The following is a 27360-nucleotide window of genomic DNA, read 5'->3' on the forward strand; positions in this document are numbered from 1 at the left end:
TCCCTCGTGCACCCACCACAAGTCAGCTTCATGACTGAAGTAGAAAGATGCCAACTCCACTCTGTGCTCTTCGGGGCACCCAACGACGAAGAAGATCTTGTCGAAGGTTCGGATCCATTCCTCAAGCATGACGGGGTCCTCCTCTCCGGCGAACGTCGGGGGTCTATGGCCCGATACAAGGCGTCCCACATCCTGGTGTCCGGCAGGCTGTGGCGGCGGAGGAGGATGATTATTGTGCAGGAGAGCTTCACTGAGGGTTTGCATGGTCTGCATGAGGTGTTGCAAGTTCTGAGCTAGCTGCTCGTTGGTTGGTTTCTCCGGCGTACGAGCGCGTTAACGAGGTGGTGCCATGACAAAGCTTCTACAACAACAACACGGTTACGGTAGGCACAAACAACAACGCACCCTTACATGGCGCTAACTAAAAGAACACTAAGATAAGCTGAAACAACAAGGCAAACAAAACAAACGATAAACAACACACAGCTCACCACACGTCCTAGAAGTACTAAGTCCTAAACACTTAGATACTTAAGGTCACCTTAGGGTCTCAAATCACACTTAACTTCTTAAAAGTCCAGACTCTAACATCCTAGGCTCAAACCTAAGCTCTGATACCAACTGTAACACCCTCGATTTTCACGAAATTTTAAAACTTAAATTCATAAGGCAAGGTAACTAACAGGTAGCATAAAACATAAACAACAGCGGAAGTCTTAATTTAAAAATGGGAAAAGCGGGAAGTGTTATGCCACATCCACCTCAAAGTGGATGCACAGGCTAGTCTAACAAACATACTATCCATGTTCAGACAACCCAAGGCACACAGGCCCAAAGCACTATCTACACAGTCCAAGGGAGCTACACTACAACAAACAGCTAGCGCACTCGTCATAAGCTACTCAAGACCTGTAAAGCAACATAAAGAAAGGGGACGACGTCCGGTCAGCGAACATTGCTGGTAACCCATCAATACGCGTTAAGTAACATATATAGATAGTATAAAACAAAACCATTTTCGAAACGGGGTACAGTATATATTAATTCAAAAGTCTTAGAGAGAAATCAACTGCAAAGACTCTATTTCACTCTCAAAGGAACAAGGGAAATCAACATCCCAAGACAAGAACAACAACAATAACCAAATACAACTCGAGGCGTAATCTACTGATCACAAAGTAGAATACCACTCGACATGCTCATTAACAAAGAATAGACATTCAATCATTGGCAACTACATGCCATAGTGACACTTCATGTCACGAGAATCATAGTTCCAAGTTCCAACCTTATGCCATGTTCCAACCTTATGGCTACCCCCGGCCTTATTACAGTTCCAACCATTACCTCCGAGAACCCCTGTACTTCTGAGTCCAACCTTATGCCTCCGGGAACCATCGTTCCCCCACCTACAACCACCAACATTTCCACCTACACATAGTACACGAGGGTACCGTTCATTTCAATCACACAACCACCAACAAGTGAGCAAAGCTCAAGTCACACCACCAATTTCATTCATGGCCACCACGAGGACTACATCTGTACCTTGGTGATTAAGGTCCAATACCCTTAATCGTGCAATCAAGGTATAGCCAAAACACATGTTTTCATCACAGGAATCGATCAATGGATCACAACAAAGATATGAAACCATACTCAACAAGGAAGGATTACAATCCTACACCAACGATGGTCAACACAAGTTGCCAACCTCCATAAGAAAGGACAAACCACACACGCTAGCATTTCAACATCAAACTAGCATGCTTATCAAACGGGTAAATCGAACATAGTTCCGTAGAACATACAAGACTCATCATGGTCTAACAAATCACGAAGTTGAACGCTTGGCACGATTGAAGACATACGAAACATCAAGAAGACACTCAAATAGCCCAATAAAACAACATCGGGAGGTCAAGCATCAATTACCGAGTCAAAAGAATCACGGGGAACAAATCCCCGGGCAACATCCACATTGAACCCCGCGGGTGGAGCCACGGGTGGACCTCCACCCGTGGGAACCGAAGCCCGCCGCCCCACCCGCGGGTACACCCTGTACCACAAAATAATCCCTTCGTGGATTTTCAACAACAAGTCCAAATTCAAGTCCAAAACGCCCAAAATCTCACACAATACAACACTATGACTTGAACCCAGGAAATAGCCAAGCAATGGCATACAAGAACCCTAATAACAAACTCTAGATATGCATTACCACAAGATAATGCATCAAAACTCACATTTCATAACAAAAATCACAAGTAGAAGTCAAGAAATCATCATATAGGTAAGAAAATAGATTTTGTAAAGCATGGGTTACCTCTTGTAGCCTAAAACTTCACTTTTCACACCCTTAAAGTTTCTCTTAAAGATCTCCTTCAACTTGAACTTTACAAACACACCAAAAGACAACAAAGATTCCATCTTTAGAAATAGACACCTAAAAAGATACTAAAAACACCAAGAGATCAAGGACCTTACCCTCCCCTATGCTCAAGGGTAGGAAAGTTTGAATCTTGGAAACCAACTTGCAGGATTTAAGACACCCCAAAATTTGGCTTGAAGAAGAAGCTATCAATTTTCTAGAGAGAAAATGGAGCGTTTGTTTTTAGGGTGTTAGTGAATGAAATGAATGGATGATGCTAGGTTAGCTTGGGGCACAAACATTAGGTAAAAAGACTTCTTTGCCCTTACTAAAGTTGGGAGAATAAGGAGAGAAGGGAACAACTCATAAGGCATAGAGTACAACTCTTTGACTTGGATTGACTAGTCAATTTCTAGTCCTCTGACTATTGAATTTTCAGGATTTTAGGAATAAATTACCAAATAAGCTAGGATTAATCCTTAAATATATTTTGGATTTACGGGGTGTCACATCCTATCCCCCTTAAAAGAAGCTTCGTCCCCAAAGCTTGGGTACGACAAGTTCAAACAAAACGGCAACATGGACCAACAATGTGACAAGGGAAAACAAGAACATCTTATAACCAAAACTTCAAGAATTCAAAAAGGCATAAAATTATCAAGAAGACATAGCATTGCAAGAAGTTACCAACGAAATTCCCTGAGCACAACAAACACTTAAGGCCAAAACTCAACGACCAAAGCCTTCTAAACAAATAATAATAACTCTCAGAGAAAAAAAAAAAAAAAAAAAAAAGAAGCTCCGCACTCCTCGCGTTCTCCGATCGTGATCGGCGATCGTGTATTCTGATCGTGCCTCCGAACGTGGCCCTCTCTCTTGGCGGTGGCTAAGGGAGTTTTCCCCCTAGCAATCTAGGGATTTTCTCTGTTTGGTATATAATGGAGTTTCAATCGCAATCTCGACACAGCCAGAGCATTCGCTATTTCCGAGCAACGATCACACTCATAATTCTGTGTCTCGGCTTCACCACCATGAATACGCAGTCAATTGAGGACCGATGCACGAATTTGTCGATAGCGGAAGAGGAGATAGGGGGGCTGGCAGCACCCGATCCCCAGATTCCGTCTGGGTCCGGCGAGTACTGGACATTGGTGGGGCGATTTCTCACCGACAAACCGATCAAATTTGACCACATGCAACAGCTTATGGCGTCCGTGTGGCGCCCAGTGATGGGTATGTACGCGATCTCCTTGGAGGAAAACCTGTTCCTTTTTCAATTCCCGCATCCGAAAGACAGACAAAGGGTCCTCGATGATGGCCCATGGTCTTTCGAGAACCAGACGCTGATTTGCGCCCCGGTACCCCAGGGGACGAGACCAGAAGATGTCGCTCTCGATTCTGTCCTGTTTTGGATTCAAATCCATGGATTACCAACAATGTATGTGTCACCGGAATTCATTGCTCAAATTGGGAACCATATCAGAGAATTCGTGGCGGAGGATCCCTTCAATTTCGGGGGCAATTGGAAAAGCTATTTTAGAGTCAGGGTGAAAATGGCTGTCGACACTCCGCTGAAACGCAGGATGAAACTGTGTCGCAAGGATGGCGACACACAATGGCTTACATTCAGGTATGAGAGGTTAAACGCATTCTGTTTTTGTTGTGGCCTCTTAGGCCACATTGATAAATTCTGTAAGAGGGTTTATGAGGAGGGAATCGAGCCAGACTGCTTCCCGTTTGGTTCGTGGATGAGGGTTGGGGTTAGACGCCAAGCCAAGCCAATTGGGGCTAAATGGCTCTTACCCTCCATTGGTCGGGTACCGACTGCAATCGCAGAAACTGGACCCAAACACACTCCCCCGGAATTGGTTACGCTGGAGGAGGCTGGGGGTATTCAGGGGGATCTCAAACGGCGTAGGGGGGATGGTGATATAATTGGTTCTATGAGGGAGGACGATGTGTTGATGGCAGAAACCGGGAAATCAATTGATTCGACGGGTCTGGTGGACCAGGCTCGCCCGGTCCAATGAGCATTTTGAGCTGGAACTGCCGGGGTTTGGGTAGCACCCGGACAGTTCGTGAACTCTTGGGCATTGTGTCCAAGCAGCAACCCAACTTCGTTTTCTTGATGGAAACGAAGTCGACTGTCAGTAAATTGGAACAGATACAAGTGAAGTTAGGTTTTGAGGGTATGGTTGGAGTTGATAGAGTGGGGATGGGTGGAGGTCTGGCTTTATTCTGGAGGGACACAAATATGGCATCACTGATCAATTATTCAATAAACCATATTGATGTGGTAGTATCACTCCCAGGCAAGCCGGATTGGAGGTTAACAGGGTTTTATGGTGATTCAGATAGATCAAACAGAAGGGATAACTGGGATCTCCTTCGGAGACTTAAGGGACAATCTAATTTACCTTGGATCGTCATAGGCGATTTTAACGACATCACGTGTCTTTCAGAAAAACGGGGAATACACTCGCACCCAGCGGCGTTGATTGATGGGTTTAGTGAAGCTTTACATGACTGTCAGCTAGTGGATTTGGGAATGGTTGGAGGTCGTTTCACATGGGATAAGGGACATGGTACGAGTAATTGGGTCAAGGAAAGGCTAGACAGAGCAGTGGCATCGATAGAGTGGATGGAATGCTATGAGGAGGTGGCGGTACGTAAAGTGTCGGTTCAATACTCCGATCATAGTGCCATTCTTTTAGACATTGAAGCGAGACCGGTACGTAGTGCCAGAAAGTCATTCAGATTTGAATCAGCTTGGTTACTTGAAGAAGGGTGTAGTCGGGTGGTAGAACAAGCCTGGAGTCATTCTATGGGGCTGGATTTCCTGCAACGCATTCGTTTATGTGGACAACAATTGATGAGATTGGGTGGAGAACATTTCTGACGTTTCGGCCGGCGAATTACTAAACTTCGTAACCGTATGGATCGGTTAAGGGAGAACAGAGATACGCAAGCCATAGCCGAATTTCTGGACGCGGAGGGAAAGCTCGAAGTGCTGTTGAGCCAAGAGGAGTTGTTTTGGAAACAACGATCTAAACAGCTATGGTTGGAACATGGGGACCGGAATACCAAATATTTTCATAAGGCTGCCTCAATCCGAAGCCGCAAAAATTTTCTCACACGGCTTAAAGACTCGAATGGTGTATGGCAAGAGGGGGTCCATATGCACGACGAAATCCTAAGGTATTATAACGCTATTTTCCATGCTGAATACAATAACCCTGCTATCTTTGGCCGAGTCCATCGGCGGATAATAGCGGATATGAACGATTTGCTCCTTCAACCGTTTACGGTTAAGGAAATCAAAGAGGCTTTATTTTCTATGGCACCGGAGAAGGCACCGGGCCCGGATGGTATGTCCCCATCCTTCTATCAGCATTTTTGGCCGATAGTGGATCACGATTTATCCATGTTCGTGTTAAATTGTATCGAAACAGATACTTTTCCACAAGACTTAAATAATGCTAATGTGGTACTTCTTCCTAAGAAAAAGACGCCCGAGAGAGTTTCAGACTTACGCCCGATTGCTCTGTGCAACGTGGCTTATAAAGTGTTGGCTAAAGTCCTAGCCAACTGTATGAAACCGGTCCTGGAAAATGCGGTCTCACAGTCACAGAGCGCATTCGTGCCCGAGAGACTGTTAATGGATAATATAATTGTCGCAGGGGAAATTGGCCACTTTTTGAGACGCAAAACGAATGGAGCTATGGGCTGGGCAGCTTTGAAGTTGGATATGGCAAAGGCCTACGACAGAATGGAATGGGGATTCCTACAGGGTATGTTGGAGGCAATGGGGTTTGCACAACGGTGGACGAATTTGCTTATGCTATGCGTATCAACTGTCAAATATACTATCCAGGTGAATGGGGTGCGGTGGGACAGGTTTGTCCTACTAGAGGCATTCGACAAGGCGACCCTCTTTCCCCGTATCTATTTATACTATGTGCAGAGGCGCTATCTTTGTTACTACAACAAGCTGAAGCAGCAGGGACAATTTATGGTGTTCGCGTGGCACGTGGAGCGCCACCTATAACTCATCTCTTTTTTGTCGATGACAGCTTGCTGTTTTTCAAAGCTACTAGCGGGGAAGCTCAGAAAGTGAAAGATTGTTTGGAAGAGTACAGTGCGGCGTCCGGACAGCACATTAATTTTGAGAAATCAAGTGCCATGTTCAGCTTTAACACCACCGCGGCTTGTAGACAAGCGGTATCGGATTGCATAAGGGTGCGTGAATCTCCCGATCTTGGCCGCTACTTGGGGCTGCCTTCAGTACTGGGCCGAAATAAGATGGAGACTTTTCATTTCATACAGGAAAAGGTTCGGGAACGTATGGGGGCATGGCATCAAAAATTTCTATCAAAAGCCGGTAAGGAGATTATGCTAAAAAGCATAGCACAAGCTCTCCCGATTTTTACAATGTCGGTTTTTTTACTGCCTTTGAGCGTGTGTGATTCTATAGAAAAGCTGTTTAACAGATTTTGGTGGGGGGGAGGTAATACAAACAGCAGAGGGATACACTGGCTAAGTTGGACTCGGCTTTGTGCCCCGAAGTTTCGCGGAGGACTCGGCTTTAAAAAATTGCATGAATTCAATGTTGCACTGCTTGCTAAACAAGGCTGGAGACTGATGGTGCATCCGGAATCTCTGGTCAGTAAGCTTCTAAAAGCCAAATATTACCCTATGTGTGACTTTCTCGATGCAAAGCTTGGGAGTAATCCAAGCTTCGTTTGGCGTAGCATATTGGCAGGTCACCAAGTGTTACGACTCGGGGCAGCAAGGCGGATAGGCAATGGAGCGGACACGAGAATATGGGGGTGGCCATGGTTGGCCAACTCCGCGCATCCGAACCTGGACACTCCGTGTTTATTGGGGCATGAGGACGCAAAGGTGAACGGGCTGCTAACAGACACTGGAGAATGGGATGTTGAACTCGTCAGAGACATTTTTCAGGAGAATGATGCTAGACGGATCCTCGAAACTCCTTTATGTGTACACCTCAGCGATACATGGAGGTGGCAAGGCGACCTACGGGGACTTTATACGGTTAAACATGGCTATAGGTTGCTCACAGAGGCGACGGCCAGTCATGAAGACATCAATGGGTTCTCGGCCTGGAAAGCCTTGTGGCGTCTACCGGTTCCACCCAAGGTTCGCAATTTACTATGGCGATGCGCACGCGGAGTCTTACCAGTGAAGGAAAATCTCAAGTCGAAAAGGGTATGGATTGGAGGAGGCTGCTCACTTTGTGTAGCCCAAGAAGAAACTGTCAAACACTTGATGTGTGATTGCACGGTGGCAAGCAATTTATGGGGTGAATGCGGATATCTTACACGGCCGTTCGGTACAACAATTCATGCAGTATATGATGGAATCAGGGGATACCAGCCAAGCTGTTCGCATGGCTGCCATTTTTTGGGTAGTCTGGAATGCACGTAATGATCGGCTGTGGCGCAATGTGGGTTGCAATACAACGGTGTTGTTGCCTCAAGTGTTGAATCTACAACAAATATGGAACGATTCATACGGTAAAACTCGACGTGGGAGTCCGGCAGCAACTCCACCTGCAAGTTGGGAGGCACCACCTGCAAACCAAGTGAAATGTAACGTAGACGTGGCAACGTTCGAGGATGGGGTGGGCTACAGCGCAGTGGTATGTGATCAAGATGGGCGGTTCATGGCAGCTAAATGTGGACGCCTGGAATGTGACATCGATCCCTATATGGCAGAAGCGGTTGCGATTAAAGAAGCTCTTACATGGTTGAAAGGCATAGGTCAAAATAGTTTAATAATTGAAACAGATTGTTTAAATTTTTGTATTGCTTTCAATTCTCGTTTAGTAGATAACTCTTACATAGGTACGATTGTTAAGCAATGTCAATTGATTGCTAGGGATATTGGGAACGTGTCAGTTCGCCATATCAGGAGGTCAGCGAATCGAGTAGCCCACGTGTTAGCAAGGGCGACTGGTTCATCGGCTGTCTCGGGCTCGTGGTCTTTAGTGCCACCGGATTGTATTTCCAACTTGTTAAATCAGTAATGCAAAGTTGTTTGGTTTTCAAAAAAAAAAAAAAAGCCTTCTAAACAACACTAGAGTTCTAAACAACTAGATTCTAGTAAAACAACCCACAAAACTACCTACTCCAACCCAACTAACAAGCAGAAAAGATAACACGGGGCACACAACAACACAACTAACAAGCGGCAACAACATAACGATAACAACAAACGAGGGAAGGAAGACGAGATTACCACAACTCCGAACTGGAATGACTCGCTCTCCGACTCCTCGGTGTTTTCGTCTGAATCTTCATCGGATCTTCCTTTGCTAGAACCGGCTTCAAGCTGGTCCAACCTCAGGTTGACCGCAACGAACTGCGTCTTCATGTAAGCAAAACCTTCCTCTACCATTTTGTTCTGCTGGTGTAGAAGGGTGACCACACTCTCCTCGTGTGTCATGGCGTCATGTTCCCTCTTGGTCCTGGTTTCCTTCCTTCTTAGATTCTCTTCATCCTCAGAGTTGCTCCTCCTCCGCTTCTTCGGCTTCATTGGCTTCATCCCCACCTTCTCCTTCTTCTTGGTCCTCATCATCATCATTCTCGGCATCTCCTCCTAAACTCTGAACTGCGAGGTTCAACTTCCCAACAGGGATATCTAACTCTGCAACTAACACACTCCTCTCGGCGGGGGTTTTTCTGGCAACTTCCTCAAGCGTGATGTACTCCTCGTCCTCAATCTGAAACAGGTTACAACTTCGCAGGTTTGTGACATCCAACACCATTTTACCCACTGGCTTGGGTACACAACCGTCAACACTTACTCCTTTCTTGGCAAAAATCCAGCTCAAAACCATACCATACGGTAGATCTTTCGGTTATGATCTGGGCAAAAGACCATATGTTGCAACATTAAAGCAGGCAGGTTTAACTTCACCATATTCTTCAAGCAAAAGGCAGAAGTGCACTCTAACTTTCCCAACAGACGACTCTTGTTGTTATTAGGCAACATGCAGTAAGAAACAAGCATAACTAAGATCCTTTGTTCAGCAGTCAACCATTTCCTTTCTGGCCTCGTGGCCTGGGTAAAACCACTAGTCTGTCCCAAGAGATAACTCAAGTAGTCTCGATAACCCATGGTATCCGTCCCAATCCAAGAGTTACCACTATACTGTGAGACTCCCGTAGTGGTCAGACTCAAAAGCTGAGCCAACCTCTTCTCAGACAAAACAATTTTCACACCTCTCACCTTAGAGGCAACCTCCAAATTTCCACCATCCTTAGTCACAACCATGTGACGGTAGAACTCCTTCACCAAACTCGGGTAAGTCTCAACCCTGATGGCGAGAAACCCATCCAACAGACCCTGATAGTTCAACATCTCTAACAAGGAACATGAAAAAGAATCAGGATTACAGGTTTTACCTTCAAACACAAGGTAGTGGGCATCCACCCATTCCACTCTTCTCGTCAAGTTAGTCCTCCTCGGCATGATTCTGAGATGACCCAAAAACTCAAAGGGAAACCCAAAGCTTTCTTCTCCTTCTTTTCTTCTTCTCCTCTTTTTCGTCTCTTTCTCGACTTCTCGGCAAACTGGCAGCAGGGCACGGCGGCGATGTCGTCGGCAGCAGGTGGTGGTGTTGGGCTGCAGGTGGCATCGGCGGTGAGGGCTGGACGGCGTCGGCAAGGGGGTGGGTCGATGGGTAGGGGCTGTTCTACGGGTAGGGGTGGGGTTTCGGGCATCTCACGGGTGGAAGAGAACAATGGAGGGTTTGGGAAATTTTGGGGAAAATTGGGAGAAAGAAGGTTTTAATTTGGGGATTTTTGGGTAAAGTGGAAAAATTATGGATTAAATGGAATTTAGATGGGAAAAAGTTCAAGAAATATAATTAGTTCAAGTGGTTCAAAGGTAATATTGGTAATTTACACACCCGAGTTCAAAACTAAGTGGTTACAAATGAAACTTTCTTAGTTTTTTTAGGCCACAAAAGAAAGGGATTTTTAGGATTTTGTCTATTATAAATTCGAAGGGTACTCAATTAAACTTAGATGACCCAAAAGAAAATGGTCGAGTTGAAAGAGCATAAACAAGACCACGGAAATACACAAGCACAAGCCACCCAGAAATAAACAATTAACTCACGAAAGAAACTCACTTAAAACACCATCAAGGATCACATAACAAGGAAATAACGCAACAAGGAAAGACACACTCTCAAGATAAAGATAGGCTTAGAAAGGGGTTACCTGCTATCTCTTCTTCGACCAACCCCTCTGTCTCAGCTTGGGATCAACCCATCAAAAACACACGACCCGAAGGTCTAGCTCCAGCTGCCCCTCGGCTTGAATTCCCTCCTGTTGCTCCACCGGATCCTGAACTAGGTGGCAAAGCTCTTTGGTAAGCTTGAAGAGGTCAAATGGCAGCCTTATGTCCTCTCTCCCTGAACTTGAAACATCGAAGTGCTTGTCCTTGGAAATCTTTTCCCACATACGAAACATCAAGAAGACACTCAAATAGCCCAATAAAACAACATCGGGAGGTCAAACATCAATTACCGAGTCAAAAAAAATCACGTGGAACAAATCCCCGGGCAACATCCACATTGTACCCCGCGGGTGGAGCCACGGGTGGACCTCCACCCGTGGTTCCGCCAGCGGGAACCGAAGCCCAAAACCATAAGTACCCCGCGGGTGGGGCGACGGGTGGAGCTCTGCCCGCCGTTCCGCCCGCGGGTACACCCTGTACCACAAAATAATCCCTTCGTGGATTTTCAACAACAAGTCCAAAACACCCAAAATCTCACACAATACAACAATATGACTTGAACCCAAGAAATAGCCAAGCAATGGTATACAAGAACCCTAATAACAAGCTCTAGATATGCATTACCACAAGACAATGCATCAAAACTCACATTTCATAACAAAAATCACAAGTAGAAGTCAAGAAATTATCATATAGGTAAGAAAATAGATTTTGTAAAGCATGGGTTACCTCTTGTAGCCTAAAACTTCACTTTTCACACCTTTAAAGCTTTTCTTAAAGATCTCCTTCAACTTCAACTTTACAAACAAACCAAAAGACAACAAAGATTCTATCTTTAGAAAAAGATACCTAAAAAGATACTAAAAACACCAAGAGATCAAGGACCTTACCCTCCTCTATGCTCAAGGTTAGGAAGGTTTGAATCTTGGAGACCAACTTGTAGGATTTAAGACACCCAAAATTTGTCTTGAAAAAGAAGCTATCAATTTTCTAGAGAGAAGGTGGAGCTTTTGTGTTTAGGGTGTTAGTGAATGAAATGAATGGATGATGCTAGGTTAGCTTGGGGCACAAACATAAGGTAAAAAGACTTCTTTGCCCTTACTAAAGTTGGGAGAATAAGGAGATAAGGGAACAACTCATAAGGCATAGAGTACAACTCTTTGACTTCGATTGACTAGTCAATTTCTAGTCCTCCGACTATTGAATTTTCAGGATTTTAGGAATAAATTACCAAATAAGCTAGGATTAATTGCCTAATTAATCCTTAAGTAGATTTTGGATTTACGGGTGTCATATTCAACCTCCCTGACGGCGGTACAAGCCACTTAACCAAAATAGACTGTTTTCGCAACGGGGCATCAAATCTGGCAACCAGTCCCACTGAAAGAAGGAAATTGTCTACAGAACCAAGCCCACAGATAGAGCGAGCGAGGGAGATGAGCATTGATTCTTGACCTATTCGCTTAATTAAGCCTAAAGGCGAGAAGGTTGAACCATCGTAGAGGAACTCATTGTACGCTATCCAAATAAACCAGAGCAAAAGGCACAGCATTAAACGCACAATGTGGCAAGTTGCGGGAGTGGAAGAGGGAAGTAGCCACCAAGAATGACATGCTGCGCGTACTGAACTTGGAGAAAGCAAAGATAACCCAAAAAAACCTCCAAAGTGGATCCAAACTTCACGAGCTCTACTGCAAAGCAAAAGGCAATGCTCAAGACTTGCGCACACACTGAGCCAGAAAGGGCACACCGAAGGCATACAGATACCAAATCAATCAACAACATTGTTCTCTTTTCCTATATATGCACACTTTGGGATACAATGCGTGAAGGAACGATGAGAACACTCTCGGGCCAACGGTCGACGGAAGAAGCAGATCTGCTAGAACGGAGCAAGAAGAAGCCGAAGCATATTGACGAGGCCTCTGCGAGTGTGTTCTCTTTTCCTATATATGCACACTTTTCCTATATATGCACACTTTTCAAAAGCGTCCTATTTTTGTATCCCAAAGCAAAAAAAAAAAAAACAAAAAAAAAAACAAAACAAAACAAAACAACAACTGTGTTTATATATGATTCAAAATATGTTACCTTCAGCTAGCATATGATCAAAGCTTATTTTCCTGGAAGAAGAGAAATCCTAAAGAATTATTATAAGAGACAATGTTTGTAGATAATGTGGCAACACCAACCCTCATGCCCCGGTCATGCTGGCCTGCTCACATCGTCCCTACGTCACCCCGATCCTACTTATGCCGCCTTGCTCAAGTGTCATGTAGAAATCTAGGAAAAAACAAGTAAAATCTGATTTTAAAAAAACATGTGGAAAATCTAGAAAAAATAAAAGAAAAAAAAAAGATGAAAAACACTCCGATGTACGTAAGGTCGCTGCAAGAAAGTGCTCATCCCTGTTGACGGTGCTCAAAGTCAAAGTTCACACCGCTACTCTCACACTCGTCGCTGGCTGTGTCAAAACCGAAGCTTGTCGCCGTTGCTTTGGTTTGTAGTCGTTGTTTAGCTAGGTCGCCGGCGAGATTTGTGAAACTAAAGCTCGTCACCACTGCTCTGGTTTGTGGTTACTGTTTAGCTAGGTCGCCAGCGATATTTGTGGAGGTTTGGGGTGGTCGGTTGTTTAGAGAGAGATTCGTGGTAGAGAAGAGATCGGAAGGAGGCGCCGAAAAATCTAGCTAGGGTTTTGGTTTATGATTCAAGAAACAATAAGGTTTATAATTTATAAGATAAATTATATTTAAAAAATTGGACATGCCTGTTGCTCTGAAAACAGACGCTAGAGTACTTGTCTTTTTTTTTTCTAAATACACTTCTAGCATCTGTTTAGTCGAACAACAGATGTTTTAAGTTATTTAAAAAATTACAACCGTGCCCGCGTGTTTCAGCAACCTTTTTTATAACAACAGATGCTAATACACTAACACTGCCCAAACCACGACTCAACGAGCATTCAACACTGCTATTAATGAACACAAGAGCTTTATAATATAAATTAATTACAAAAAAAAAAAAAAAAAAAAAAAAAAAATTGACAGATAATGAAGAAGGAAACAATAATACAATTACACCAACAAACCAACTGACCACTACGCGACACCCCTACACCCCAAACCAACAATAAACCCACTAGAAATCAAATGCCTATACAAACCTTAGACTGAAAAAAGAAGCCCTAGTAAATGTAGTCGAACCTGCGATTCAAACAAACACTACAACTGCCAACGACAACAGGAAAAATAATTTAACCCAAAGCACAGAAGAACGAAACAAAGAATTACTACCTTACCAGATACATCGATGGCAGAAATGACAAAATTACACCCCCCCCCCCCCCCTCCCCACCGACTATAGATAATAAACTGGTTACTTAATTTAAAGAGTCAAACCAATTATCAAAAAAAAAAAAAAAAAAAAAAAAAAAAAAAACTAAGCCTTCCATGCACTCTAAAAATCCAATGGCCAAACCCCAATGGTAGTGAAGTGTCTACCTGAGTCCCACTAGTTTTGAAAAATCCAAAAATCCAAGCCTACAGTGATAGAAGGAAGACCATGTAAGACCACACGTCGCTAGAAACTCCTTTTTTGCAAAAAGCTCCAAATATCTCAAATCCTACCCACGGGACAAGAAGACAATGGCCAACGACTAGACACAACAAGACACTTGTAGCTTGGGCAGATCGACATATCAGAATGCCCTGAGCATGGAGCCTATAGAGCCCTCAAAGATCATGGAGACAAAGGGTAGATGCACGAGATTGTTGTTATGACCCTAATAGGATTGTAACATATTGTAAGCCTTTCGAATAGGCTTTCGCTTCGTAGATGTATTCAAGTCACAAATAATTTCTGAAAACTCAAATAAATAACTAAGAAAAATGTATTTCTAGTTACGTTGCTAGTTTCATGACATCATGTAATCAAGCTTGTTGTTACGACCCTAATAGAATTGTAACATATTGTAAGCCTTTCGAATAGGCTTTTCGTAGATGTATTCAAGTCACAAATAATTTCTGAAAAATCAAATAAATAACTAAGAAAAATATATTTCTAGTTTCATGACATCATGTAATTGTGACTAACGTGATTAATAATTTTTTTTAGATTTCTACACACCCAATGGGATTCGAACCCACAATTGCTTGATTAGAAGTCAAATGCCTTATCCATTAGGCCATGAGCGCTTACAAGTTACAAGTTTATAGTCTATTTTGATTTAAAACTAAAAGTCACAAAATTGTGAAATTTATAATTTAAGATAATTTGTTACGTAAACGTGTCACGTATGATAAGACTATCTACCCCTACATAAACCATTCACAAACTTGCCACTCCCTAATATGAAAAGTTTTAATACTTTTGTTTTTGTTTTTTTTTTCCTTTTCTTTTTTATTTCAAAATGAAATAACAAAAAGAAAAAAAACAAAGGTATTAAAACTGGTCACATTAGAGAGTAGAAAGTTTGTGAGTACTGAACATTTAGCATTTTATGTTGAAGTATACATTTTTTACTATATTTTGAATGAGATAATCTTATAGTGAATTTAGAACATGAAATAGCATAAATGACTATTATTTTATAATTGGAATAATTCACAAATAGGTAATTGGATCATCGAACTCAAAAAATTACAATTGAGACCCTAATCGCCATGACTAGTTGATGATTAGTTGCTGAATTCACCATGTTAACGTAAAACATCATGAATTCAACAACTAATCATCAAATGAAAATTGAAAATTCCAAGAATGCATTTTTATCTTTATATGTTTTTCCCCAAGCAGAATACGGTACATTATACGGGTATAATACGATAAATAAATACAAATGAATACATTTAGGACTTACCTTTTATAAATACCTTAAACCCTAATTCTTTCCCACTTTCATTTGTCTTCCATCCTTTTCGTTTTAATTTCATAACTTTTATGATTCCTAATAATTAAACTATTATTTTTCATTATTTACTCACTATTAAGAAATCATTTTGAATCAATTATTATTAAACACTAATTACAAATAATTGTTAATTACATTTAACTTTCCAAATTATTATGTAGTAATTACTACTAATTAACTAACTATTATGCTTTATAAATGATTAAGGAATGAGGTTAACAACAACTAATGCCACCGTGCGTGTTTCAGCAACCTTTTTTTATAACAACATATGCTAATATGCTAATATTTTTTCTCAAGTTTGTACTAGTGCAGCCTTGAGTTTCATAGGTTTTTCAATTCAACACGAGTTTACTCTACCTCTTTTTACTCCTACCGAGTAGAGATACAAGTTTTCAAAGGAAAGGTTTCTTTGATTCTCCAACCAGCCAGAAGTCTTGGCTCTTAAAATATTGATCTTGATCTTCACGTTTGAGCAGCCCAAGCTTCTAAAACTGGATATAACTTTGTAGCTTTTGTCTCTCTCTAACTAGTCACAAAATATAGAACTTTGAAAGCTTTGAACACTTGAATATTTCTCAATTAATGGCCTAGCACATGCATTCTTCAGTCTTGAATGAAGGTATTTATATGCATTTTGAAATGGATCCGTTGGAGGTAATCCCATTTAAAACGTCTATTAACCAGTGGATAGTGACCAGTATGTAATCCAAAATGTAGCTTTATGTGTCAGATTTTCCAGCCAATAGATCACCTTTTTGGCTGAACTTTACTTTTTGTTCTGCACAAAATGTCTAGGCTTTTTAAAGAAAATCTCTCTTGGTATGTGTACCTAGGACTCTCTTTGCCTTGGTCACATTAAAGCACGAGTGCTTTAAGGTTCCGAAATGTTTGCTCAGAGAATGTCTCGAGCAGTTAACTGTTACTATTCGAGTTAAATTTTCGAACCTTAACACTTGCAACCTTTCAGTTTCAAATAGTTGTCCTTACTATTCGAGCTACTTCTCAAATCCCCTTTTACTCGAAAGATACTCCCTTCTACCATTCGGCCTTTGCAACCTTTCCGTCAAGTCGTCTACTCTTCGAGTCTTCAACTTGAACTCTTCTGATCTTCAATCCTTCGTAGCTTAGTCTTTGGCTATCTGCAACGTAACCATTCAGACTATTCGAATTGAGAAAACGAGTTCCTAAGTCTAAGAAATAAAATAAATTGAGGACTAAAATTCCTAAATTTTGGAATCATCCAAATCTAATTTACATTTGTTTCTAACATTAACTTTGAGGTTGAACGTTTGAATCTTGGCTTATACAAACACTTTAATATTTTAACAAATAAATTATAAAAAAAAAACCATTAAATAATTAATAATAATTTGGCTAACATGTAGGCCCCTTTAGCTCGCTAGCCAATTGGTTGCCGGGCTGGGTTACAATTTGCGTAACCTATAGGAAACGGGTTGGTCAGGCTCAACCCGTTTTCAGCTTAGCCGATATGGGGTGAGGTGACCCTTTTTGACATCTCTAATATACACAATAAACCAAATGTGCACAAATTAAGATATAGCAATGCACAAAACCTGATTCACAACCCCAACCTGACCGCATCAGAACCCTACCAAAACCACATACACACACAACATACAATAAAAAAAACTCCAAAGTGCACATATCATCCCACCATGATGCAGAGAACTATAAAAATATCATGTGCACAATAAACAAAAAGTGCACACATATAGTCAAAATTAAACAATGCACATAATTTGATACAAAAGCATGTGGGCACATGATTCCCATAAAGCAAGTGGGAACTAACTGTAAAACAAAAAACAAAAAAAAAAAAAAAAAAAACAAAACAAAACAAAACCAAAAAAAAAAAAAAAAAAAAAAAAAAAAAAAAAAAAAAAAAAAAAAAAAAGGAAGCATAACAATGAACCACAATCCTAACCAACAGACATCATACCACCCAGATACATAGAATAACAAAAGAACCATATACACAACAAACCAAATTTGCACATATTATGACATAGCAATGCACACAAGCTGATACACAACCCCAACATGATCGCATAAGAGTTCTACCATCGCCAAAAAAAAAAAAAAAAAAAAAAAAAAAAAAAAAAACAGAACAATCAAACTCAAACCCTACCAAACCCACATACACACACAATATACAACCTAACCTCCAAAGTGCACGCATCATCCCACCACGATGCACACAACTATAAAAATACAATATACACAATAAACAAATTAAAAAGTGTTCACAAACATCTTCAAAAAAAAAAAAAAAAAAGTGTTCACAAACAGTCAAAACAATGCACACAAGCTAATACACAAACTATCCAGAACGCAAGATATTTCTACAAGCACATAAACATACATATCCCTTGTCATAAATTGGAATATACAATACGACAGTGCACCCAAATAGCACAACCCCATACCCACGTAATGAAAGCTAGTTAAAAAACAAAAAAAAAAAAAAAAAAACAAAAAAAAAAAAAAAAACAAAACAAAACAAAAAAAACACTAATGACGAGAACTGGAAAACAAACGCTAAACCAATAAAATTGAAATAATACTACGCAAACGCCCAAACCACGACTCACCGAGTATTCAACACCGCCATTAATGAACACTAGGTTTTACGACATAAATTCATTACCAAAAAAAAAAATGACAGATAATGAAGAAGGAAACAAGAATACAATTACACCAACAACCCGACTGACCACCACACTACACTCCAACACCCAAAACGAACACTAAACCCACCGAAACTCAAACACATATGCAATCATTGGACTGAAAAAAGAAGCCCTAGTAAATGTAGCCGAACCAGTGATTTAAACAAACACTCTAACTGTCAACGACAACAGGGAAAAAAAATTTAACCCAAAGCACAGGAGAACAAAACAAAAAACATACTACCTTACCAGATACATTGATGGCAGAAATGACCAAATTACGCCCCCCCCCCCCCCCCCCTCCCCACCGGCTATAGATAATAAACTGGTTAATTAATTTAAAGAGTCAAACCAATTATAAGAAGAAGAAAAAAAAACTCAGCCTTCCATGCATTCTCAAAATCCAATGGCCAAAACCCAATGGTAGCTAGTAAAGTGCCTACCTGAGGCCCACTAGTTTGGAAAAATCCAAAAACCCAAGCATGCAGTCCACTTAGATAGAAGGAAGCCCATCAATCTAGATAGGAGCGCACATAGCTAGAAGCTCCTTTTTTTTTTTTACAAAGAGCACCAAATATCTCAAATCCGACCCACGAGACAAGAAGACAATGGCCAACGATTAGACACATAAGACACTTGTAGCTTGGGCAGATCAACAGATCAGAGCGCCCTGAGCATGGAGCCTATAGGGCTTGTAGAGCACTCAAAGATCGTGGATACAAAGGGTAGGTGCACAAGCTTGTTGTTATGACCCTAATAGGATTGTAACATATTATAAGCATTTCGAATAGGCTTTCGCTTCCTTAATGTATTGAAGTCACAAAATATTTCAATTTCACACTTCAAATATGTGAGAACTCCAATAAATAACTAAGAAAAATATAATAACAATATATTTCTAGTAACGTTCATATACAATAGTCTTATAACTAAAACCTATAATAATTAAACAACCAAAATATTGGAGGAAATTTGAGTCGAACCCACAACGTAAAGATCATAAGTTGGAGGAAATTATTGGGCTTTCATTACGTCATGTAATAGTGACTAACGTGATTAAAAAAAATTTTGAATCGCTTTATTAGAAAATCAAGTACTTTATCCATTAGGCCACGGCCACGTATGATAGGACTATATCATTTAAAACTAAAAGTCACAAAATCATGAAATTTATAATTGAAGTTAATCTGTAACGTAAAACGTGTCACGTATGATAGGACTATATGTCTCTACATTCACAAACTTGCTACTCCCTGATATGGAAAGTTTTAATACGTTTGTTTTTGTTATTTTTTTCTTTTTTTTTTTTATTTCAAAATGAAATAACAAAAAAAAAAACAAACAAACAAACAAACAAACAAACAAAAAACAAACAAACAAACAAAAGTATTAAAACTTGTCATATTAGGGAGTAGCAAATTTGTGAGTATTGAGCATTTAGCATTGTATATTGAAGTATACATTTTTTACTATATTTTGAATGAGATAATCTTATAGTAAATTTAGAATATGAAATAGCATAAATGAGTATTATTTTATAATTGAAATAATGCACAAATAGGCAATTGGACCATCAAACTAAAAAAATTACAATTGAGTCCCTAATCACCATGACTAGTTGATGATTAGTTGTTGAATTCACCATGTTAACATAAAACATCATGAATTCAACAACTAATCATCAAATGAAAATTGAAAATCTCAGGAATGCATTTTTATTTTTATATTCTTTTTTCCCAGGTAGAATACGGTACATTATATGAGAGATAATACGGTAAATAAATACAAATTAAATGAATACATACATGACTTACCTTTTATAAATACAAATGAATACATAAGCAGCAACACACATGAGAAGATCTCTGCACAGCTCAGCACCTTAGTACCAGAATCTGTTGAGCAGCTAAGCACTAGAATCTGTTGAGGAACTACATGTAGTTTCTCTAGTTTGTTAAGAAAGGTTATTGGGAAATATTGTAATTTTTTGGTTATTCTCCTTGTATAAATACATGGATCTTTCTCTTCCTGTGAAAATAAGCATTCTGTAGTTAGATTTATTTCTTTTCTTCTATCAATATATGAAGAGCTACCTTCTCTCTACTTTGTGTATACTATTCTGTATTGCTGCGTAATTTCTCCTCATGGTATGGTATTAGAGCGGCGCATTTCGAGCTTTGTAGCGGTTGTGTGGCACATGCTATTTTATCTAATATTGAGCCCAAGACATATAACCAAGTTGAGTGTTGGCAACAAGCAATGCAAGCATAGATAAAAACATGGATACTTACCGTCACTGACTTACCGACTTACCTCCTCGAAAGATTCCAATAGGGTACAAAGCAGATGGTTAAATTGAAAGATATAAGGCTAGGTTGGTAGTCAAAAGTTATACTCAACAGTTGGGAATAGACTGCATAGGTTTTTTTCCCTGTGGCAAAAATGGGTACCATTAGAACCTTCTTTGGCAGTAGCGTTGACTAAAGGATGGCACATCCACCAATAATGTTTTTCTTCATGGGGACTTAGATGAAGAAGTTTACATGGTTCTTCCACTAGGTTTTCACAGCGAAAAGCGGGTCGTTATATCGTGGACCGCAGTGCACGTACACTGCGGCCAAAACAGCACCATTTCTTTAAGTAAAGAAACGGCGCGCCGTTAGTGTTAACAGAGCACGCGTTTTTTTGTATGTTAATTACCAACTGACACTATAGTGTATCTAAACCGACACTGCCTCACGTATTATTTTTATATTATCAAATGAAACAGCAGTTATATCAAAATGATACTGTAGTTGTGGTGAAATGAAACTACTGTGTATATAAAATGAAACTGAATAACATTTCATATATTTGAGTGTATATTGTACAATGAATCTGTAATTATATCAAAATGATCATGTAGTTGTGTTTTAATAAAATTATATTGTATATAAAATAAAATTAAATAACATTTTCACATATTTGAATCTATAAATATCGAATGAAATTGTAGTTATATCGAAATGAAACTATAGTTGTGTTGAACTGAAAGTGGAGTATGTACAAAATGAAACTGAATAACTGAGTTACTTTTTGCGAAAGGGTGCAAAACGGATGCCATTTCTTTTCATTAAACAAAACGACGTCGTTTTGATGCACGGTACATAATCGATTATGCACCGCGGTGCACGATATAATTTGCTGCGAAAAGCCAAACCAAGTTTGTAAGTTATTGAGATCTTTGTATGGTCTCAAACAAGCTAGTAGGCAGCGGAATGCTAAGCTTACGGCAGCTTTATTAATTGTTGGCTTTACGCAGGCAAAATCTGATCCATCTCACTTTATTAAGATCTGATCCATCTCACTTTATTAAGATCATTGGTGACACATTTATTGCACTCCTTGTTTACGTGGATGATATTATAGTGGCTAGAAGTGAGCTCGGTCTAATAGATGATTTGAAACAATTTCTAGATTCTACCTTTAAAATAAAGGACCTAGGCACATTGAGTTATTTTCTACGAATTGAAGTTTCTAGATCTCCCAGTGGACTCAACTTGTGTCAAAAGGGTTTTTAGAGTGCAAGCCTGTGAGTACTCTCATAGTGCCAGGGCAACAGTTAACACATGATGATGATCTTTTACTTAAAGAATGCAGGTGTTTATAGAAGGCTTGTGGGCAGGCTTCTCTCCTCAACGGCCACCAGACCTGACATTTTATTTACACCAACATTTTAGTCTTTATATATCACTTGTTCTTTTCTCATCCCCAATAATTCTATTCTTTCCTATTAAATAATGCAATTTGAATTCTTACTTTATTTACACTTTATTCTTCTCTGTGAATTGGTTGCGGTTGCCCAACCACAATGTAAGGGCAATACCCCCAAAACTTACAACTTGTGCTACCAGAGCTTGAAAAAACCATCTCCGCTGGGTGGTTCTTGTGTCGGATCCACTCATACTCATTGCTTCTTCTTGCACATTTCTCCCATGACCCAATTCTTGAGCCTCGGTGGTTCTGCCATATCCACTCATACTCATCACTTCTGCCCCTTGCCCTGTTCTGCCATCACCAAATTCACGAGGTTCCATTGCTTCGGCATCACCAATGGCATTTGAGGAGCTGCCTTCGTACATGTTATGCTGCTGAGTTTCACGAACCACAAACTCATTTCCACTACACCATTTTCTGACCTCGTAGTCTTGATCGTCAGTTGGAAGCTCATATCGGCAAAGGGGACAGGTGTTCCTTGAACTTAACCATGGCAAGATACAAGAAGGGTGATAAACATGGGAACAAGGAAGTTTGTTTACAACAGATCCTACAGACAGAGAATCTTTGCATATTGCACAAGCCAAGTTATCAAGCTGCTCGTGATCTTTAATAACCACACATGGCAAACTGTTTACAACGGAGACTGCTGCAGGTGGTGCTCCTCTTCTTAAGCCATGCTCAACTGATTCATCAAGCCCTAGGGCATCTAGATAGTCCACATCCACAAGATTAGCCTGTAGCTCCAATTCCTCAAGATCATTAGAGATGCCAACAATTTGTGCTCGAATCCTCTCATGAATTCTCAAACTAGGAGTGGTGCGAGAACCTGCAAGGGACCTCATGTCACCACGCCTTAAACCATCAGTTTCTGGAAGATGCTCAACCAATTCATCAAGCCCTTGGGCATCTAGATAGTCCACATCCACAAAATTAGCCTGTAGCTCCAATTCCACAAGATCATTAAAGATGCCAGCAATTTGTGCTTGAATCCTCTCATGAATTCTCAAACTGGTAGTGGTGTTAGAACTTGTTGGGGGCCTGAGATATTGTGGATGGGACGTGACAAAGGATATGATACGCAGACCCACGCGAACTAATTGCCTGGAGCTGAAATCTTGCTGGTACCAGAGATCTTCTAGCTGGGACCAGAGATCTTCTACCACAACCAAAACATTACCTGGTCTCCTCCGCCAAGATCCACTGTTACCAGTGGTGAGAGAACTTGTTCGGAACCTGAGATATTCTGGATGCGCCATGATTAAAACTAAGATACGCTGATACATAGTAAGTAATTGCCTGGACCAGAAATGTACTTGCCGGGACCTCATATTTTCTAGCCGGGACCTGAAACCTTCTAGCTGGAACCTGAAATCTTCTTGCTGTTCTGCATTGGAATCCATCTGGAACATAAATAGCCACAAGTAAATGATAGTAAAACCAATGTAATGAACAAATGCAACCCACATTTATTGGTAAAATATGACGAACCAATAACATGGTTATTAATTTCAGAAAAATATAGCAAGAGATAGCTAGTTAAAGATATTTAGGAAAAAATAAAACCAAATTTGTAAGTAAAATATATCACATTGACAATGTGGTATATATGTATATGTTCTATATAGGGCAAGCTAGTTAATTAGAGATGTTGAAGTGAATGAAGATCCAAAGTTCAGATAGTTTCTAGCAGTTTGACCTCTATAACACTTGTTTTAGAGGTATTCATTCATTAAAATAGGCTTTGCTACATAACTAGCTGACGCCATTACCTAAAAAACATACTGATTAATATAATAACCAGACATGTAACTACATAGAATTGCCAATAGGTATTAAAGAAAAAGGAAAGGAGTTAATACCCAATTTAGTCCTCGACTACAGTGGTTTTTTCTAGATTTAGTCCTAAGCGTCTTTTTGTGCTTAATTGGGTCCTCAACTTTGATAGTTTTACCTGATTGAGTCCTCGACTATTAGAATAAATGACTAAATTAAAAAAAAAAAAAAAAAAAAAAAAAAAAAAAAAAAAAAAAAAAACCACTATAGTGAAGGACTAAATTGGGTATTAAACTATTAACCACTATAGTCAATGACTAATTTGGGCAAAACCACTATATTGGAAGACTAAATTGCGCATTAACAGAGGGGAAATTACCAAGCTATAGTTACAGAGGACTCAATTAGGTAAAATCATCGAAGTCGAGGACCCAATTAAGCACAAAAAGACGTTTAAGACTAAATTGAGAAAATTAAGCACAAAAAGACGTTTAAGACTAAATTGAGAAAAACCACTATAGTCGATGACTAAATTGGGTATTAACTCAAAAGGAAAGCTAAAAGAAAAGAATTGTGACAAATGAGTTTATAGAAACATTGCATACCATTGGTTAACGAGTGATACATGGTATATGATCATGGCTAATTTTTATATATTATAATGGATGGGTGGTACTTGGCATTTTCTTTGCAGCCCATCAGTATGTTATGAGAGCTAAAACTGAAGTACTCCTAAATAAGAGTTTCTTAGCTCACTCAGAAGTTAGAACTATGCAGTACATTATCAAAAATTCAATATTACACTTTCAACACGCTAAACAAAATATATGATGTAGCAAAAACAACAGAATCTAATCAATAATTCCAACTCCTTTTTACAAAGCAAAAGCAATATAGCTTTGGTTATAAAGAATTGAACAAGAGTAACAGTAATTCCAAAGGTCTTAAGCAGAAAGGTCACCTGAGAATCAATAACGTGCCTGAAGTAAGGGGATAGCTATAACCAAACAGCTCTGCAATCAATATTCTGAACTACACAACAAAGACAAACCATAGAATACAACACAAATGAGTGCTCAATGAGTAAAATTATACTCGTAATTTCGAAGAATAAATGCATCACAGAATTCAACTCTATCGTAACAATCGAATAACAGAGAATTAAAAAAATAAAAATAAAAATAAAAATCCAGAGAGCTAATTTAGGGTTCACCGTCAAATTCAGAGAACGCAAATCCAAAAACTAGAAGACTTATTAGAATTGAATGCATTAAGAGGAGGAGGAGAAGAGAATTGGGGTATGAATCGTCGTCATCCTCACCCGACAGGCTCGTCGCCGGACTTCAACAGACAACTCCGGTGAAATGATAACGAGATGGTGAAGAACTACAGATAACGTACGCACTTGCATAAGCAATTTAACATAGGACCGTTCGCCACTTTGTAAGTTGAGATAACAACATATCGTGGGCCCTTAAGACTAGGGATTCATCCTTCTGAGAGAAAATAACAACACATTAGTACATCTGCGTGAATTTAACTCGCTGATAATGCCTAGTTTAATGATATATATCTCTTTCTCCCAAAAGAAATTAAAAATCTATATTTTTTTAAAAAATATTGTTGATCTAGTTATGAATCTAGTCTCTATTTCAATTATTGTAAATCTAGTCTAGTTATTTAATTGTTAATCCAATTGTAAACCTTAATTGTTGATTGATTTACAAATCTAGTACTTTAAATTAATGGCTAGATTTGCAATTAGGTCAAAATTTGAAAGATTAGATATATAGCAATTGAAATACAATGACTTAATTTGCAACTAGATTAAAAATTGAAGGGTTAGATTACAATTGAAAGATAAGGACTACATTTATTATTATTATTATTTTAAATAAAGAAGTTAATTCATTAATCATCGGTTGAAACGTTTACAACAAATATCAATAGAATGGTTAAACTTTCCTTAGAGTCAAACATAGAAACAACTTCCTTAACAATACTAAAGAAAACTTGATTCGCAGACTGTTTTACAAATTTGAAGCTGGATTCTTTGGAGGAATTTAAAACTTCTTTAATGATTTGGTCAAACGTATCCAAGATTGACGGTGCTTGAATAGTCTTGTACACCACCTGAGTATCTATTTTCATTCTTCTATCCATTGACAATAACTCCATCGGACTGAACTGCATATCATAGTTGAGAAGAGTCTCTTTTTCATTGTTATGTTTGTCACCCAGGATGAGATTCACATACGTCATAACCAATTTTATCGTTTCACGCTTTATGGAAAAAGAACTCACCAAGTAAATGAGAGGAAGTAACTCGTCAAAACAACGAGAGGAAAAACACAGAAACGGCAAACAGAATTAAACCAGTAAAACAAAGTAAAAGGAAATAACCGTGCAAATGTGGTGATGGCGGCAGGAAATAACGGTGAAGGCAGAGAAAATAATGAAGGCGGACGCTATCTGCGGTGGAAATGGCGGCAGGGGAAGATGATTGGACGCCGCCTCCGATCCGCTTATTTCATGAAGGCAGTGATCGTGTAGAAATTTGAGTAGTCGAAAAGCACAATCGAGAGAATTAGGGTTAACCCATTAATATGTAAGGACTACATTTATAGCACAAGAACAATTGAAAAACAAAAATGAGCTTTTCCCCAAAATAAAATACATTATAATAGTATTACAATAAAATACATCATAAATTACATACAAATTTTAATGAATACATTTATATTGCAAATATATATTCTAATTTCATTTCAATAGTATTAGTAGTTGTTGTTTACAAGCTAAAAAAAAAAATAAAAAATTATAAACTACTATGAATGATCAAAATATCTAAAAGATTACTCGATAAATAAAAATTTTAACTTTATTATTATAATTGTTTTTGTTGTATTGTTGTTTGTACTCCGTATTATTCTAAATAAAAATATTTAAATAGTAAACGTGTCATTAACATATTGTTAACTTGTAGTGTTACAAGTTTGTGTATTTGTATAAAAAGGGTAATTTTAATGTGTTAAATAAGTGTGTCTCTTAATGAGTTTGTGTCATTATCATATAAATTCATTAATTACAAAAGTTATATTACACGTACTTTTACTTTTTACTTTATTTTATTTTGACATGACCATTTTTATTTATCTAAAAAAAAAAAGTGAGTTACAATTTTTATTGAATTTAAGAAGTCCAACTATCATTCCCCTTACAAAAATAATAACACTTTTTCATTGTTGAAATCTGCTAGTCATGAAGCGTTCCATTTTAATTTTTAACATTCATAAACCTAACATTTTTTCAATATATGTAAAATTTATATTCTAATCTATAAGATCACAATTCTTAATTTAATGCACTCTAAATTGTACATTCCAATTCAATCCTCATTTTCTTATAATTTATCTATTAAAAAAAGAGAGCATATTTTCCGTATGAACTTTGTTGTAATCCTGACTTAACAACAGTTGAAATTGGATATGATTTCTAGCAGGTATTGACAAGGTTGAGATTGGATATGATTTCCTAACTGAACGAAAGAAAATAAGATTTTCAATACCCGTTTGGTTCCT

General features: G+C 39.1%; 1 protein-coding gene and 1 non-coding gene across 2 annotated transcripts; both read right to left on the minus strand.

Moving 5' to 3' along the window:
- Positions 1-5065: 5065 nt before the first annotated feature.
- Positions 5066-25207, minus strand: LOC109189890. Its single transcript, XM_019340512.1, has 8 exons — positions 25101-25207; positions 24741-24811; positions 22062-23406; positions 21767-21773; positions 16422-16429; positions 12485-12491; positions 7243-7247; positions 5066-5139 (listed from the first exon to the last, which is right to left on the minus strand). Exons 3-8 carry the CDS (start codon positions 23404-23406, stop codon positions 5066-5068), a joined length of 1446 nt encoding a protein of 481 aa, XP_019196057.1. The 5' UTR covers positions 24741-24811; positions 25101-25207.
- On the minus strand, positions 14766-14838 carry TRNAR-UCU. Its single transcript has one exon. It is a non-coding gene; the product is annotated as a tRNA-Arg (tRNA).
- Positions 25208-27360: the final 2153 nt, after the last annotated feature.

The sequence above is a fragment of the Ipomoea nil genome, unplaced genomic scaffold, assembly GCF_001879475.1.
Source record: "Ipomoea nil cultivar Tokyo-kokei standard unplaced genomic scaffold, Asagao_1.1 scaffold1568, whole genome shotgun sequence".
NCBI lineage: Eukaryota > Viridiplantae > Streptophyta > Magnoliopsida > Solanales > Convolvulaceae > Ipomoea > Ipomoea nil.